The sequence below is a fragment of the Cottoperca gobio genome, chromosome 14 (genome assembly GCF_900634415.1).
Source record: "Cottoperca gobio chromosome 14, fCotGob3.1, whole genome shotgun sequence".
NCBI classification, from domain to species: domain Eukaryota; kingdom Metazoa; phylum Chordata; class Actinopteri; order Perciformes; family Bovichtidae; genus Cottoperca; species Cottoperca gobio.
The window spans coordinates 19,062,835-19,082,015 of record NC_041368.1 but is presented as its reverse complement, the minus strand read 5'-3'; the positions used below and the strand labels follow the sequence as shown (position 1 = coordinate 19,082,015).

Genomic DNA, 19,181 nt, shown 5'->3' with positions numbered 1-19,181 from the left:
TGTACAATGCTGTTAGAGTACCTCAGCTTTCTCAATGGATGTTTTGCATCAGCTGCTCAGATGTTGAGCTGTTGGAAATGTGGTGTCGGTGGAGGTGAGTGGGGAGTTTCTGTTCCAAATAACGATATTACTTTTGATAAATAAACGTATTAAAGTGTACTCGGTTCGGCCCTTCTGCTGCTTTCAGTATGAACACATTGAACATTAAACTAAACACAAAAGCCAGCAATAAAAAACTGATATTTACATTTTAAAGTTCAGTTTTCTACTGAAACTCTTTTAACTAAGTTGAACAATGTGTTCATCATGAATGACATTGCAATGACGATATATATATATATATATATATATATATATATATATATATATATATATATATATATATATATATATTGTGCAGCCCTACTATTGATCAAAAGGCAAGATTTCCGATACATCATAAACATTTTGTGTAAAACGTGTATTTATGGCAAACATGAACTGATTGAGCTCTTTGTTTCTTCTCTTCTGATTTCCTCTCATCGCCTATATCCTGATTCCTGTCTTTCCTTTTCTCACCTCCTCTCTTCTTCTTCTTCTTCTTCTTCTTCTTCTTCTTCTTCTTCTTCTTCTTCTTCTTATTCTCTCCTGTCATCCAGCTCCTACAAGGCGAGGAGAGCCTGCTAAACCTCATGATGGAGAACTCCATGCAGTCCACCTGGAAAACACCTCAGCTGGGCCGCAAGCCACGAGGGAGCAACAAGCCCCGTGCTCGTGGTCTACCACAATCCACCAGCCCCACCCTGCCCCGGGCGCTCCTGCCTGCACCGGCCGCCTCCACCGCCGGGAGCCCCTCCGCCGGCAGCCCCTCTGCGGCAAAGAGCCTCTGGGCAAGCGTGGCAGAGGAAAAGCCCATCCATGTGGCCCGGAAAGGAGAAAGGTCCGGCGGCTCCTCAAGGCACCACCACTCCCTTCATCACCACCAGACAAGGAGCTCTGACCTGTACAGGGAGCCGCCGCCGCAGCCACCCATCTCCAAAATGGATTCCTGTCACATCTCGGAGGACCGCGGCCTGTGGAACAGCATCTACACAGGGAATGGTGTTGCATCCTCATCTCCACGACCGGGCTCCAGCCCCGGGTTCACGTTTCCCGACACAGGGTCGTTCATTCGTGGCAGGGGCCCGCGGCTCCGCCTTTCCCGCCAGGGTAAATCCAGAGGTAGAGGCGTCAGTGGAGGTGGAGGTATAGCAGGGCTGGCGTCTGTGGGCCATCCGCTCACAGGAAAGGGCGCGTCCCTGCTGGATGCTGCCGAGACTGACGGGTACTTCTCCGATGGCGAGCAGAGTGAATCGGACACACGCTCTGGCGGACGCAAACTCCGCTTGCCGCAGTTGCATTCTGGGAACGAGGACCTGCTGAGAAGGAGCGTGCTGGCATCCTAAAGAACTCAGACTCAAACTAACTCACAGTTATCCAAGCAGAGTCCCGCTAGATAATTGTTTCTCCATCTGTGCCCAATATACAGTTCGCAAAACATGGGTGGATGGTTTTGTTCAACCAAATCCCCGTCACATTTACCAGAGGAAAATCTCTTCAGCTCTCACCTGCTTTGTTTTCGGGGGGGGGGGGGGGGGGGGGGGGGGAGGGGTGGGATTGGGGAATTTGAATGTAGCTGTTTGCCTATCGTACAGTTAAGCGCCTCCACCGTACCGTAGTTTGTCGTCGGCTTACCACAAGATGCGATACATTCAACAAATAGTCTTTTTGTTTTGTTTTGTGTTTCAGATTCTTCTTGTTTCTGGGCGTTGAAGTACCCTTTTCTGGCCTCATGTCTCATATCTGCCAGACTTGGGAACAAACACTTCGGGGCATTATTATTATTATTATTATTCAAGCTGGTTTCAGGGTCTGCTTCGCTCTTGGTCTCTGTGGCCTGAGAAGCATCCAATGAGTCCTTGTTTTCAGTGGAAAGACAATTTCACACCAGAGCTGGTCTGAATATGTACAGAGGGTGACATGGGATAAACATGTATTCAGCCTTGAAAAGCACAACTAGCTAGTCATAAGAGCTGTAATGTAAGCACTCGTGTGTATAATAGATGCTCATTCAGGGTTGGGTTCAATTCTCATAATGTTTACTCGGTTGCAAAATGTACACTAAAGCCGTCGTTCTCAAATTTAGATTTCCAGCTTTTCCAGTTTTTTAATAGCAAAACGATTGACCCCAACCCTGGAGCTCATTGAGATTGTCACACAGAGACACAAACACACAGACATACTGACACACATACTACTATAAGCAAATCCCTTTGCTCACATCACAGCCGTTATTGAAATATTTGATCTGACTTTTGTCGGCTGCTTTCAAATTCTGAGTTCAGTTTTTTTTTTTGTTTTTTTCTGAATCTTTGGAGAAAAATCATCTTAGAAACTCTGTGCCTTCTGTCGCTTGCCCTGTGCCCCCGCCTCTCCTCGACCCCCCCCCCCCCAACCTTATCAATCAGTAAGTAGATCAATCAGTCGTTTCTCAATCGGATTTGTAACAATCAAACCAAAAGGAAATCCCGTTGGATTGGTTACCGAGTGTAGCCAGTGTTGGGCGCCTTGTCTCCTTAACAATTGTCTAGTGCCTGAAACAAGGATGTAAATGCAGCGTTTGCCATTAATCAACAAAGCATCTGCAACAGTTAGCAAAGCAGAGCCACACCGTACTATCAGTGCAAAGAGCTGCCTACTGTTCTGTGCCCCCCCACCCCCCCTCTAACTAGATCACTGCAGTCCAGAACCATCGGTAAACAGGCTTTGGCCAGGTTAAACTGTCACCAGAGAGCTGCAACAATAGATACACATGGAGAAAGGAAAAACACAGGAAATAGAACTCAAGCCTGCCGTTCAAAACGAGTCTTTTCGATTGGTGGCAAAACAGCTAACTGTCTATTCCGTCCGTCAACGATTAGTCAACCAAAAGTGAACTACTTTGATTAATTAATTAACTTTTAATGCAACAATGTGCTGTGTTTAACCTCCTACATATGGAGATTTCTTTTTTTTACTCATCATATTAAACTGATTAAACCGATAATAAAAAATAATCGTTATTTACTAAGGCTTCAGTAATCAAGATTCTCCTGTAAAAATATATACAAAAGTCACAAAGCGAGTAGAAACACACAAGAGCATCCCAGTCACTGCAGACTGTCCTCATTTGGTCGATACAAAACTGGAGAAAAAATAATCTCAACTCAAAAAGTCCACATTATAGAGCTTTCAATCCCAACTCCTGGTTTCTCACTCACAGTACATTCAAGTTTTATGAGTATCTTAGAAATAACAATTACATAGTTTGAAAACCCTACGCTTCTCGAGCATCCAGTGTGTGCAGTTTATCCACATCATTGAAAGATTTAAAAGTCACTTAGTAACTGTATGAGACCTCCAGAGTTCACAGTTTTCAGGCATCAAGAGAAATGTCATCCATGTGTATCTATGCAATTTATGCCACCAGTGTAGTAAGAAGAAGTCTTTTTGTTTCAGATGAGCACTGAGCGAGTTTACGGCGGCGACACAGTTTGACGTGGCCGAGCTCTCGTCCCCGATGGCTCTGCTGCACCTGTTCTCCTGTTAGATGAATGATGACAATGTAATAATCGGCTTCAGAGGCCTGCGCTCTTAAGTTTGTAAATTTGTTTTTAAGAAAAATACTTTTTGTTGTTCTCGCAGAGAGTTGTATTTTGTACTTAAAGCAGTCCATGGTATTCTCAGGGGTTAAGAAAAACTTAAAAAAAAAAGAATAAAAGGTTTAAAAATGTATCGAAAAAGCGACGTAAGACAGAGATACATATATATATATATACATATTTTATATCGTATACAGTATATATATATACATATATGTGTATATGTATATATATATATATATATAAAAGTGAAGTGTGTATGTCTAGAAACTTCCTTGTTTGGCAAGCTTCACTGTTTGAACTCCTACACGAATACTACTGAGCATGTTCCTTCTCTCAGTATGACCTCAGCCCTGGGTTCAATAGTCTCAACCGATCATTCATTTTTATTTGAAGTTGTTTGAGTTACAGATGAGTGGGACAGGTCAGATAATAGCTAATAATAATCTGTGGTCAACAACAAGGTGGGACTTTACTTTCATTCTCTCAGCTCTCTTGCAGCTAAGACCCCGCCCGTCTGGATCCAATGGGTGAAGTAAAGCATCACAAGTGATTTTAAGGGCTGCTCGACCCAGGCCTGATGAACAGACACTTAAATAGAGGTGCAAGTCCAATCTACTTCCTCTGTTCTTGTTTTTTTTCGCTGTATGGACAGCTTCTAAAAACCTGTCTTCGGAAGTGACCACGCCAAAGAACAGATCTGTGTGTCAAGGCAGCATATTTACATCTTTTCTCTACACAAACACACACGCACGTCTCTGGTTTTCAAGATGAAGAATGTTAGATAAGGATGTCAAACAACTCTTGCCAGTGCTGCAGCTCGGTTTAATCTGGTTCGACTCAGCTCGATTGGGTTCAGTCAGAAACGCCGCAAGCTCGGGCACGGCGCTGTAAATTCCACGACACCACCACCACCGATAAACCCGACCTGGATTCTCCCACATCTGCTTTCACGGGGGGGGGTTCACTTAGAAAAAAGCCTGTCGCCACAATAATGGGCTGGCGATGGTTGTCATACGCAGACTCATATTAACCCCTTTCAGAAAAAGCCCAATGCTGCTGAACTGAACACACAACAAACAGCTCACACACACACATACACACCAGAGCTGGTATAACAGGGTTATAATGTTCAAGATGACTAGTTTTTTATGTATATCTGGTCCTGACTGCATCAGGAAGTATGAGCTTACTCAGAGTGAAGCGCCCCCTATCAGCAGGAGAGTATTATTACTGGTGACGCAGCAGCGTCGCTGTCTCCTTCAGATGTAGCCATCGTAGAAGATTCACATTGTCGGTCCTCCACGTGCGTCTCTGTTTCACCGCAGAGAGGCCACGTCTGGGGGGGGAAAAGAAACCTTTTGAAAGGGTTTTGTGTAAATCATTTCCAAAACGGCATCGATGCAGGTCAGGTGGAGGATTTTTGAACTTCTACGTTGGCTACCAACCCATATGGAAACTGACCGCAACAACACATACAACAACAATAACCACGACACGGTTTGTGTTTGGAAGCGAGGATGTGGTGACGTATCATCATTAAAGCCCACGTAATCCTCCACCGGGTGGTTGTTACCACCCGTGGGTTTCTAAGACAGAAACATGTAATCTTGGTTTCAATATTCAATGTTTGGAGTAGCCTGACTTTGTAGACAGTGGTATTAGACAAGGCCTCACATGTACGGCCTTAACATGTAGTAGCAAATGCTAAGGCTGCACAGCGCTGACGGGAAGAAAAGAAAACTTTTTCTTTGGCTGGATTTCCTCCACAGAAGTCGTGGAGTCGAGTTTGATTTGCTTCTTCTAAAGATTTTCTCCTTGTTTGTAAGTCGGATTTGAACCCGAGAACAGCACCGTAGTACCTTGTTTGGCAAATTGCAGTCTTTTTTCTTTTTTTCCTAGATACTGTGCAGCCTTGGCAAACAAACTGGTTATTATTCTATATTTACAGTGTGGCTTCAATGCCATCTCCTTCCGCTTCATAGATACTGCAGACTGGAGTCTTTTTGCAGGTTTATTTTATTTTTTAATCAATATCCACTAGAATACAACTTCAAAGCATCACTGTCCTCTATGTGGTACGCTGGTGTGGGTGTTGGCTCGCAGCCCGAAATGTGCTCTGATGATCTTTTGAATTTTGCAACTTTTGTCAGTTCGGATATCCAGATTACTTTTTTTTTCTTCTCTGGGTTTTAATCTGTAATATGAGCCGTGGCGTTAAAGATGTTCAGCCTCGGAGGGAAGCGTCAGTGCCAGCAGCGGCGGGATATGTTATGTTCTTCTGCGCAAGCTCGCCATTTAGAGTGCATGGTAAAGACATTATGCATCATGGGTAAATATACAACTGTTCTAAATGGTGAGCTGGTGCATGTGTGAAGGATATCCTTCTCCGCTCCATGAGTTGGCATGAACGCTACACTTCAGAAATAAGCTGGTGAGCTTCGCGTAATGGCAGGTCAGAAACACACCTACACGCGGTGATGTACTCCATCTAGCCTTCTGCTGAAAAGCTGGTTGCTGCAGGCGATTGGAACCTCGCCTATAATTCACACAGTCTTACGGTACCAACAATGTTGTAAAACTCCTGGGAAAGACATCACTGCACCAGCAGGGCTGGGCTCCTCAGAACGTCCTCAGTTCACCAAAGATCATGTTTGAAGCTTGTTTTATTAACAGAGAAGCAAGTTAGGACCATCCGGCAACAAAACGCCGGTAAAAGTAAAAAACAGATGTGTGCAACAAAATTCTAAATGTTGCATCTACTGAAAGGGAAACATTTCATTTCCACACTTTTAAGACAAAAAGTGATTGTTGCCCTGAGGTGGTTTTGAGGAACCAGGAGGATGGATGGATGTTTGGATGTATCTCTGACTCTGGTTGCTCCTTCATCCAATGAGAAGGTGGTTTGAGGATGGCTGTAGGTCAGTAAAGCCAGGAGAAGCAAACGCTTCAGATTCGTTATAGGGGTGATGGATTTACTTGCGTCAGCACATTGTTTTTCTGGATCAACCTGACGAGAGACTGTAACTGTTTAAACATTATTGAAATGTTTCTGACACAATTGTGTAGTCTTTGCTTTATTGTCCTACACCAGCCATACAAACCCCCCCCCCCCCCCCCCCCCCCCCCATCACCACCACCTACCTACCACTGGAGTTTATACACCTTTACAATAATGTATAATACTGTTCAACTACTACTACTAGAGACATTTTCATTTTCTGTGTTTTGAAAAACCCTTTGGAAGCTTTTTTTTTGTAACGCTTTAGCTGGCCGCCGTGGCTCGTATCAAATTAGAAAGCTGACTCATTATCTGCTCGCTCTGTTTTTACTGGCGCTTTGCTCTCCTCTCCGTTACAGCAAAGTTATGGCTTCAAGGTCTCAACATCTACAACCCAGACACACTGCACAGATTGGAGGTTTAGTCATACAGACTGAGCCGCTGTGGAGGCAGAAACGAGCTCAATTGTCAAGTTAAGCCTAAATTGGTGGAGTCAAAGAGCCACAGTGAGTTGAGTCAGAGGGCCGAGACCAGTCACTTTGAACTTGGAAGGTCAGTTCAGGGATCAAGCTAAACTAGAGGAATTACCATGTATGAGAAATATGTGGGAAATAATGCCTGGGCCACAACTTGTGACAAATAAAAATCTATTGTTTGTCATTTTTAAAGCTATGAAGATTAATTATTAGTCGAACGATGGAAAATGGCAAATATTCAGGATTCAATCATATTTTGTCGTTTTTTTTGTTTGTTTTCTAAGCAAAAAGGGGAAAATACTTTTTGATTCCTGCTTCTCAAATGTGACGATACAATGCTGCAATCAACAGTAAACTATTTGTTGGACAGAACAAGACATTTGTCACCATGAACTGTGAGAAATTGCAACGGGTATTTTTCAATATCTTCTAATATTTTATTGACCAAACTATTAATTGAGTGATCAACTCGTTTGCGGCCCTGCATATTACACGCCTCTGTAAGATCAGATTCCCCCACATGAGACGCTTGGGAGACGAACATTTTATGTCTTTATTGGACAGCAACAGTGGAGCAATTATAGGGACATTTGAGGAGAGCGGGACGGGGAATGAAATTCAACAAAAGACCTCGGCCGGTCCCAGAACACGGAATGTTGTGATTTATGGTTGGCCTGGCGAGAAAATCATGTAACAATACTTCTTTTGATTTATTTATTTCTATGAAATGTCAAAAACGTGGCCAGAGGGGGACGTCTTGTTTCGTCCAACCAACAATCCAAAAGATATTTATTTTTTGGAATCGTATCAAACACAGAAAAGAAGCAAACCTTCACATTTGAGAAGCTGAAATATTGTTTGGCTTGGGTTAACTATACCAATAAATTTAATATCATAATTGCAGCGTTCATTTAATTTTGCACCACTTCTCAGTTAATCAACTAATTGTTTTTTTAACGTGGCTCATTACCTTCCTGAGAAGTCCTAGTTGACAGCACTCCGCTCTGCCAAAAAAGAAACAGATGTGTATATTCATGTTAAGAAAACTTGACACATTTTAACAGCTTCTCCCATTTTTGACTCTTCGCCTTCTCAGTGGGCTTCAGTCCAACATCACTAAGCCAGCAAGTCTTTGGCTCCACCCACTAAGGTTTAACAAACAGTGAGATAACGTCTGCCTCCAGAGCGGCTACAAGAAATGTTTTATTTTTTTTCAAACTAAAGCTCCCATCTGCACAAGCTGCGCACCTTACTCTGTCTCCGCCATCCAACTTCTTCCTCACTTGTACTCCTCCCACCACCAGCAAAGTGCCCCCTTCCTGTCGTGTCCCTCCTGCCCACAACTCCTCCTCTCCTCTCCTCTCCTCTCCTCTCCTGTCCGCTGATCAGCCTCCTTGGCCGACACGTGGCTCCCTTCAGGAGCATAGGCTGATGGAAAAAAAAAAGAAATTATGTAAAAGAAGAAAAAAGGATGTCTGTAGCTTTAAGGACAAATAATGACAGGCACGTGTTGTGGAAGTACGTGTGAGGAGGGGAAACGTTGCACTCTGCTTTGGTCCTGGAGAGAGGGCGAGAAGAGAGATGGATAGAAAGAAAGAGAGGAGAGGAGGGAGACGTTTACTGAACCGGAGCCAGAGAAGCAGACAGAGAAAGAGTACAACTTGTTCTTTCCCCTGCGTTCTGTTTGCAGCCTGTCCGCACAGTCAAGTTAACAAGCAGCTAATATAAACATCACCAGGCCCTTCCCTTCTCCTTGTCTCTCTCCTTTCCTCTCTGTACTTTCTCTGCTCTCTCTCTCTCTCTATCTCTCTCTCTCTGTCTCTCTCTCTCTCCCTCTCTCTCTCTCTGTACAGCCAAGTCTCCATCAAAGTATTTCCTTTACAAGCTGTAACAATCGAATCAGGAAAGCAGAACGGAAACCGGTGAAATTTTCCATTTAATGGCGTGACCAACCCCCGGAAAACAATTCAGAGTATTTCTTTTATATCGACCATGACTTTCAATATAAATCACCCGCTGTGGTTACATGTGGTTGGTTGATGCTTTTTATTTTTAATCAGACAAAAGCATCAATTTGGCCAACTTTACCCAAGTCTCACAAAGATGAAGCTTCCTGTCAACAAATCCCATGAAAAGATCAAAACCAACGATTAATTGATCTCACTAACAAGTAGGATCAAGTTCTATCCAAAGCCTGAGGAAGCTTATAGTCCAAAAAATATTAAAACCACATCAATGGATGACATACTCTTACCATGAACACACACATTGTAGTTTAACTCAATCCAACACACACCGTCCTGCTGCTATAAATACTAGTGCACCACATGTGTATTAATCCACAGCTGGAAATAGTCCCCAACAAAAGTCTTTTTATTTATTTATTAATATATATTTGTGAGATGTTAACATCTTCAGAAGGAACAACTGGGCTTCAATATATTTAATTAATTCCCCCAAAATATTGCACCATGCCTAAAATCCACCCAAAAAAATATTCCAGCCAAAAAAGTAACGCAGACGATAGTTAGCTACAATAACTGTCTTGAGTCCCGTAAACTGTGACGTGAGAAGTTTTCTATATATATATATATATATATATATATATATGCACACCTGACACTTTACGGGATTGTCGTGACTTCAGGGGGCTACGTGGCTCTCGCTAACTTATAGGGAAGTGCTGAAGAGACGCGATAACACATTGTTGCTTTTGGTCTTTTCACTGGAGTTGACGATAAGGAAAATATAGAACACCTGCTTTATTATTTAGCCAGGAAAACAATTCCTAATTGTTAATCCAGTGTTGAAATTATATCCTTTTTATATATAAATTGTGGCACCTGGACGGAAACATGGTATTCCCCTTTATAAAGTTCCTCCCTCACAATCTGAGCATTTTATCCAGCCTCCCTTTACATCTGGTTTTACCATCAGGCTCCTGGGAGGTTCAGACTCGCATATATCACTGCAGACAAATTGGAGGTGTAAAAGCAACCGAGACACACTGAAGATCCATTTGGCCAAAACCGTCTCCCACTGATGGTCAAAGCAACATTTGGTATCATTAAATATACATTAAGTGCGGAGCTATACACAAAGCGTAAATATAACAATAGGGCTGTAGTGGGAATCTGATTTATGAGGAAAAGAGTGATTTCAGCGCAGGCTCCGGAGATACTTTACTTCCAGGTGTAAATGTAATCTGGATAAATCACGTCGAGACACAATCTGGATTTAAAATGCAGGTTTAGAGATTTGTTAAGAGGCTCTCTGTGCTGGATTTCTGTCTCTGCTCTTTCTCCCACTTGTAATTTCACAGTCTGTCTCTGCTGGATTTATTCCTCCTGATTTTTTTTATCTCGTTCCTTCACTGTTCCTCTTCACTGCTACTGTAATCTGACTTTTTCTTTCACACACACACACACACACACACACACACACACACACAGAACAAATGTTTATCTTCTTCCTCTGAGGCAAATATGTATTTATTGCTCGGTCTTTGATACATGCCGGGAAGGAAAATGTGTTTTGATTACATAAATTGCGGAAAGTGCTGACCCTGTGTGTGTGTGTGTGTGTGTGTGTGTGTGTGTGTGTGTGTGTGTGTGTGTGTGTGTGAGTAAGAAAGATACCAAACCATCCACTCTCTCTTTGTTCTCCTCACCTCCTCTTCTTCCTCTTGAACTTGAACAGTTTCTCTCCCTGTTCGGCTACGTCCACACTAAGAAAACAAAGTCCACACTAACGTGTTCAGGTTGTATTCGTAAAGATCTCCGTGCACACTGAAATACCTGAGCAATAGGAAAACAGCTAAATCTCTTCTTCGTTGTGTTATTTTAGTGAGAGAACAGAAAAACTGCATAAAGGTCAGGTCACTGTGCTGTTGTGCCCCCCCCCCCCTGCTCTCTGTGACCACCTAATGTAAACTCAGTTGCCAGTTTCTTCAAACATTTCAAATACACCAGTTTTAGCTAGTTAGGCGTACCTAGTTTGTTAGTTTGTGAACCTAATGATTCTATTCTATATCTAGAAATATACATCCGACTTACAGGCGGCCTTCTCCGGTCAGCTGATTACTTAAAGGTCATGTTTCTGTAGTCGGTACAGGGGATTAAAGGAAACTGGTTTTCCCTGTTCTGCTGGAGACTAATCAGCTTTTTACATGTGCATGACAAACACTTTAGACGGAGGAAGTCGACAGCAAAGTGGGTGGATGAAGAGAGAGATCATTACACACAGAGATGCTCAAAATGATCCCATCTAAAGTCCGACTAAAACTTTGAAAGTTGCCACAGCTGTGAAATTCAGACACATTCGCACATACAGCTTGATAACGAGATGTTTATTGTGTGATTGCATCCGTTCACATCTAAAATGAGTAATCACAGAGACGCTTTTCTCATCTGCAGTATAAAGCTTTGTTTTCAATTTATAACAGTTAGTGTGGACAAAGAGTCAAAACGTAGTCGTGTGGATGTGCTCTTAAACATTTCTCCTCCATAACTTTGTGTTGCTTTGGCATTTTTGTGTGTGTGTCTCTCTCTCTCTCTCTCTCTCTCTCTCTCTCTCTCTCTCTCTCTCTCTCTCTCTCTCTCTCTCTCTCTCTCTCTCTCTCCTTTTACTCACTTTCTCCTCATCTTCTCTCAGTATCCCTCCTCAGTGCAGAGCAGGCAGTTTCTGACCCTCATTAATAACAAACAAAATACATTCCCGCTCCGCTCTCCTGACCTGCGATTCACAAAGTTTTCTCCCTCAGGTTTAAAACACACAATGAAACAAGAATCCAGTGGAGTTTTGGTTTGCAAAATTTCAGCAACGTTTGCATTATATTGGTCGTATTTAGGCACTATTTGATTACCAATCAGCATCGTCCAATCAAAGCAGAGTTGGACGCAGGCCTTTCCTCCTCCGCCTCCTCTTCCTCCTGTCTTATTTGACCTTATAAAATGTGTTAAAATCTCTGCCGTGGTGTCCGGTTTCTCCTCCACTCTGCATCGGTTCTTCAATACAATAATATGAATGTTGCAGGAGTTTATCCTTCTGTATTCTTTGTTTCAAAGAATGTTGTGCCATTTGTTAATAGCAAAGAGAACTATTGAACATATATGAAAAAGAAGAGCTATTTTAAATTATTTTTTGGCTTTTTTTGCTATATTTATTTTCTTGTATTAGAATCTTCTTTGTAGGAGGGAAAAATCTAAAAATGTATTTTTCATTAGTGCGAAAAACCTATTTTCTTCCTTTTTGTACAATTTCGATGTTTTGAGCGAGACTTTGAAAAGCAATATGATGATGATGACGATGTTTCCTGTGACTGTATCTGCATGCTGTTTGTGTTGCCTTAATGATGGCTGCATCCCACTATGACCCCACCCACCCTCCTCCCCACCTCTCTGCCCCCACCCCACCCCCCAACTCTGACCCTACCCCATCAACTCCCACCCTCATCTGATGGAGTCCCAGCCCCATCTGATCCAGTCCAGACCAATCCAGTCCAGTCCAGTGCAGTCAATAAAGCAGTGCTTTCTGTGTAAACAAAGCTCTCTGCCTCTCTGTTCCCAACACACACACACACACACACACACACACACACACACACACACACACACACACTGAGCTCTGTGGTCTTTTCTAACTGATTTAAAAAGAAAGAAAAGTCCCTTAAATCGTTTGAAGTACAATATTTATGTACAGTGATTTCTTTTTTCTTAGAGTATCTTGCAGAAGTATCTTAAAGATGTTGTAGCTGCAGCAGAATTGTATCATTGTTCACTCAAAACTTCAAACATGAACGATTGGCAATGACTTTTCTGTTGATTAACTGATGTTTAAACTTTATATTAAAATGCAAAATACATACAAAACCTTCACCATTACTCGGGTCTAGGGAAGAAAATTAAACTATAAGAGATGGAGGACCAGAAATGAAACTCTCAGAGCTTGTTTTTGACCAAACGGAAAGACCTTGATCAGTAAGTTATAGCCAACAACCTCAAGACCGCTCTGACAAAAACTCCAGTATTCATGGTAAAATAACTTGCCAAAACAGAAACTGTCAGCACAGGCCTTCAAATAAATTCAGAAGTCTTCTGAAATAAAACACACTCGTGGCAGCAGCCTGGAGTTTGTCAAAAGACGTGTGAAAGACTGAGAGCATGATGCAAAAGATTCTGTGGTCTGATGAAACAAAATTCAAAACGCTTCAGCTGATGCAAAGCGTCTGCGAGAGCTGGGCATAGCTTATCAACCCTCGAGCGCCATCAATACCTCGATGGTGCCGCTTCAGACTTGGACAGGGAGGCTTTGCCAGAGGTCCAGAGGAACAATGTGGGGATCCAAACACAGGCAAATCCTGAGGAGAGCAAGTTTCTGAGTGCCAAAGGCCTGAGAGTGTGGCCAACACATTTCTGCCCAAACATACTGCCAAATCTATGTTGGAGTGTCTTCACAACAGGAATGTGAAAGTCCTTCAGAAGCCTCAAAGCCCAGATTTGAATCCCAGAGAAAGTCTGCAGAATGACTTTAAAGATCGAGCCATGTCAGCAAAATCCAAATGTGCCAAGCTGATGCAGATGAGTTGAAGAAGAGATACGGTGACAAAGTATCACCTCACACTAACTTTAAAGAATTAATTCTAAGCAAAACTTTGAATTAAATAGTTGATGAATCCCTTGATTTGTAAGGACGATGCTTCAATAAGTGAAGCTTCGGGTTCGGCAGATCTTTTTTGTTACAATGCAAATTCAACTGTGTAATGTTAGATAACTAAATAATGTAAATGTAAAAGTCCCTGCAGATTATATTTCACTTGTGAAGGAGGCTTGTAGTAGGAGTTATGCAATTAATGTGCAATAAATTGCCCTGAATTGTAATTTAATCAGGATTATACAGAAGATGCATGAATAGTTAAATCCAGAGCCCCTTCAAAGACATTAAAAACCAGATGTTGCTTTTTATAAAATGGCCATATATTGTAAGCGAAATTGTAATTTGCATGCACATTTTTAATAGGAGTGTAGTGGTGGTGGTGAGTGCTAATTATCAGCATAAGTAGTAAGTTTACAGATAAAGTATAAGAATGTTTCTCTCGAAATAGATTGAGGAGCGAATGTACAATTTCTGAGCATTTGGTTTATTTTCAATCTTTGATGCATAAAATGTTTTGACCCCTGTTAAGTAATAATCCCACATGTATCATGGCATCTATGTAAAGATGCACCTGTTATATTTAACTGCTATTCAGTAAAAGCTTGATAATTTATGCCAAAACAGGGAACCTGTCAGGCAGAAAGAAAACATCTGCATGCCCACGAGCTTCAGTTCCAAAAGTGTATTCTGCAGGTTATTTAAAGTAGGTGAGTAAAGTAGGTACATTTTGAAATATGTTTGAGTTTGTGCATCATTAAATGCATTTTGTATTGATTTTTCTCCGTCATAATCTGACCATATGCTGCTATTTATATATCTCGCTACTGTGTCCGCCTTCCAATCTAAAACCTTTCATTGGATTCAGATAGACTCTCCCATCCATCTGATTCACACAAACACACCATGGAAACAAGCCAAACAAACAGACATATTCATAATAATGGAAATCAATTTAGCAGCACAAAGCGAAGGCACCTGGAGAGACATCATGCACCTGGCTTTCCTCAAAAAGCTCTCATTTTCATTTTTTTCCCCATGGGGCCCATGTTATTTATCCAGCCTATTTGTGAGGGCTTAAACTGGCTCAATGTGCTGTGCAGTTATACTTCTAACGCACTATCCCACCACAACTTTATGCACTTCAAAAAAGGATATTTGGGTAACATTTTCCCTTATATAACTTCTGTTTTTTATTTCCTGTGTCTGCCATCCGGCCTCACACCCTCAGATGGTGTTTAGAGAACAACAGGATGAAGTTTTAGAGCTGAGTGTGCCACGGGGGATTCAGGTGAACTTTTCCATGCACCTGCCGCGGTGCCTGGTGTTTTTACAAGCAGCATTTATTTAAGCTGCAGTAGGCAAGATTTTAATGTAGAAATGCACCTGTGTTAGCAGCATAAATCTTGAAGCAAGGCTGCAGTACAGAATAACGTCAAATCTTCCACACTAATTGCAATACTAAATAGCAGCGAGGGCTGCGCAATATATCGTCTTTGTCTTCGCAATGTGAAGTTGAGCGATAAAAACTTTGCGAAAGTTAGTTGAGAGTTCACTTTAAAATGTAACTCATTCTTTATTTATTGGTGACTTTTGTGTTCAGTTCAATTTGTTCAATAAAAGAATCATTTCATTTTTTATTTTTTTATTCAACAAGCAATTTGTTGCATCTTAGCAGTTTACTGAAAGCAGCAAACGGCAGAACTGAGTAACTTTAATATGTGTTTATTCGTCACAAGTAATATTTTTATTGCATAGTGATCGCATATTTTTCTCATATCGTGTTTGTACCGGGTTAGGGTTAGGGTTAGGGTTAGATCAGTTAGAAAACCAACTAAGGTAGGGGTGTCAAACATACGGCCCGCGGGCCAAAACCGGCCCGCAAGAGGGTCCAATCCGGCCCGCGGGATGACTTTGCAAAGCGTAAATATTCCAGAGAAGACATTAGCTGCAATTTTTCAATAAAATGATTTCAAAATGTTCCACTAAATGTTTTGTGCCTTTGTAGACACACTGTGATCAGTAAGTTGTAATGCACATGTGTGAATGATAAACTGAGGCATAATATTGTTGAAATTGCACTTTTTCTTAAGAAACTTTAGGTTGTTCATAATGTTTTGTAAAAAGATAGTTAATTAAATGCTAACATTTCCCTTTGTTTTGCACTAAAACAAAGGGAAACATTTGGAGTTTATATTTATAGGTAATTGTGCTATAATTTTACTGGTCCGGCCCACTTGAGATCTAATTGGTCTGTATGCTGGGCCCTGAACTAAAATGAGTTTGACACCACTGATCTAAGGCTAAAAGTAGAACATAACTGGCCAAGTTAGAGAGAAACATTGTTAAAATAAAGGCCATATCGATCCTAACTTGAAGACCTTTTAGGTTTTTGATCTAAAAGTAATTCACATTATATCTCTATAAACAGCTGCGTTGACGCTGAACACCTGTGTAGGCCTTCTTCTTTTTTTTCACACAGAAACTTGATCTGGGGAATCGATAGAGAACCGCAGCTAGCTGTCCTCCCATTAGCTATTTCATTAGCTTTCTAGCAAACACACATGATCAACGAGGAATGCTAATAAGCTTTGTCGTAGTGCAAAAGAGACGAGGCAGATAGTAGTATCCTCCACGATGTGACAAGTGGCTGGCGAAGAAAAAAAATGACAGACGAAATTTCCAAATGTCAAGGCATCCATTTAACAGTCTTTTGTGCTGGCAGCCAGTTAATCTGACACATTGTTGAAAAATCAATAGAAAGCAGAAAACTGTTTGGATAAACTGTTGGCAGCTGACATCCACCACTGTGAAACCGTGAAATCCACATTAGTTTCAGGACGTCCAGCAAACGACAGAGGAAGGAGGTGGGCGGGCTCTGCTCGGGGAGGTTTAAACAATTCTATCTGTAACAATCTGATATACTGTCCTATACACACACACACACACACACACAGCGAGAACATACACACATCAGCAGATCCTGACACAAGTCCTTGAACTCTCTTTTTCATTCCCTGCTCCCAGGAGATCCTTATCAACTGCACTAACACATCCAGCGCAGACCAGTATTTTCTCATGTTAGGTGTTGAAACCATCCAGTACAACAGCAGGCTGAAATGTCAAGAGGCCTCTGGGGTTTAGTATGTTCCTGATGAATTATAAGTCATCTAGTTCTTCTTAAAGCAACAAACAATGGACTCAGCAGAGGGCTCGGCTTAAATAAGAAGAAGAAAGAAAGACACCAGATCCCGAGGACATGAAAGATAGTTTGTTTTTGTTGCTCTTGGTCCTGGTCCAGAGCGCTCTGCAGTAAGTGACGAAGCGCTTCCCGTATGAGACCCTTTGTAAATACTTAGCAGAGTCAAGGGAGGGTGGAGGCAAAGTGGGACGGGATATTAAAGAATAATACCAGATGGAGAAAGCAGAGAGCAGTATTTTGCTGGCAAGTTTTAGTTCCTTCACTATAAATTATACGCAGACTGGAGTCTTTTGCTTATACTGATATTTGAGAGTGAAGTGTGATGACAATATATTGGCTGGTTTCTTTTTTAACATACGACGCATTTTAACTCAAGCAACATTATTTCTCATATAAAATGCAATAAATTACAGATACAGACACAATATGCCCCCCCCCCCCCCCCCATTCAATGTTTCTGTTCCAACAGAGGCCGCATCCCTATTATAGTATTACTGTACCGCTTAGTAATTAAAACAAAAAATCAAGTGAGACACAGAAAAATACAATAAAATAAAAAAATTAACTAAACAAAAAATATGTAAAAAATGGTAAAAAAAAAAAACAGACAACAAAAAATAATCAAATAAAAGTTATAAATAAATAATATATGTACTTTTATTTTATTATTTTATTATTATAAATTATTATTTATTATTGAATTATTTAAAAGAATATTTGTATTATAGTACAAAACTAACATTACAATATCATTTAGTCTATATAGGTTGAAGATGCATCACATTTCTGAGCACAGACTTGTAGAATAGGGATTTTTTTTCCAATGTCAAATGATGTATCAACATAACACATTTTTAATTAAAAGAAATTACATTTGGTTATTAGAAAAGAGAGTGACTATTAGACACTTCCATCTGTTTGGAAGTGATGGGTCATATGCGAGTTGTAAAACAAGAAGGAAATGGAGGAGGGGGGGGGATTATGCATGAAAACCTGCTGCACCTTGTTACACAACAATACAGTTGCAGGAAACAGATTGTGTGTCTGTGAACTTATTGAATACGCTGTATGAATATATAATATATATATATAATATGCTGTATCTCAGTCCACGGCAGCGCTCTCCTAATAACTCTTCAAAGACTTCAACTGTATCTTCTCCTTGGTTAAGTTGCTTCACTCAAAGAAAAATATCCAACAATGCATTTTTCAAAGTGATTGTGGTTCTGACGGCCAATTATCGTCAACACACAGACGTGCCTTCAATCCAAGGAAAGAATATCCTCAGAGGAGTTTACACAGCGGTTAGTGATGCACATGCACCGTCTGGAAATGGATTACATACAAACAGGACTCGGGAATAAAAAGAGTTCTTCTTCTGTTGTATAATATAATAAAGATGGACGGATGCCAGAAAGGGCTCAAGTTTCCTCCCACAATCCTGCCACAGACAAGTTAGATGAACTGGATCAAAAATGTTCCTTTCACCTAATGCATGCTGGGACATACAGTATACCCAAGCTCCCAAATAACCCTGAAGAAGAGTAAAACAAAAAGTGCAGAAGATTGAACACTGGTGTGTTTTGGAGATCTACGCAGAAGAAGAATGATTGAACTTGATGACACTCTAAATGTGTGTGAGTACTTTATGTATTAATTGATCCATTGATTGATTGTTGTCAGGTCTCATTTATCCATTCAGATGCTCAATAATTCCCCAGAAACATGCATTTTCACTGAAACCTTTGTTTTTAAAACGCTTCCGCATAAACAGTACTGACAGGGAGAAGTAGCCGCCTGCAGAAATGTGAGACTGAAGGTAACACATGGTGAGTGATTGTTATACAAATGATCATTTTTGGGGTGAACTATTCCTTTAATTGAAAACATACTCATAACTTCTTTTATTATTCTTAATTATTATATATTTTTGTTCTGCACATAATACATGCAATTCTAGTTTGAAGCTAATAAATATCCTCGTGCTGTGTGAAGGAGCCATTTATGTTTGTTGTTAGCATGTTGATTATATTTATATTGCAGGATTGTTTTGGACACTGGCGGTCATTAGGGACCACAGTTCTCACCAGACCAGACAGAACAACAACAACAACTTACAGAATTGGGAAAGACTGGTACGTTCATCCATCTCCTTGGTTTTAACTACTTCAATAAACAGCAAACTAAACTGC

The 19,181-nt window shown here is 41.0% G+C and overlaps 1 protein-coding gene across 2 annotated transcripts in view; it reads left to right on the top strand.

Moving 5' to 3' along the window:
- jade2 (jade family PHD finger 2) overlaps positions 1-1,597 on the top strand; it is a 156,201-nt gene extending 154,604 nt beyond the window's left edge. For both annotated transcript variants that reach the window (XM_029448510.1, XM_029448509.1), the window contains one exon: positions 639-1,597. In XM_029448510.1, coding sequence (XP_029304370.1) covers positions 639-1,424 — 786 coding nt within the window. In that variant the 3' untranslated portion in view covers positions 1,425-1,597. The remainder of the gene's footprint in view (positions 1-638) is intronic.
- The last annotated feature ends 17,584 nt before the right edge of the window (positions 1,598-19,181 follow it).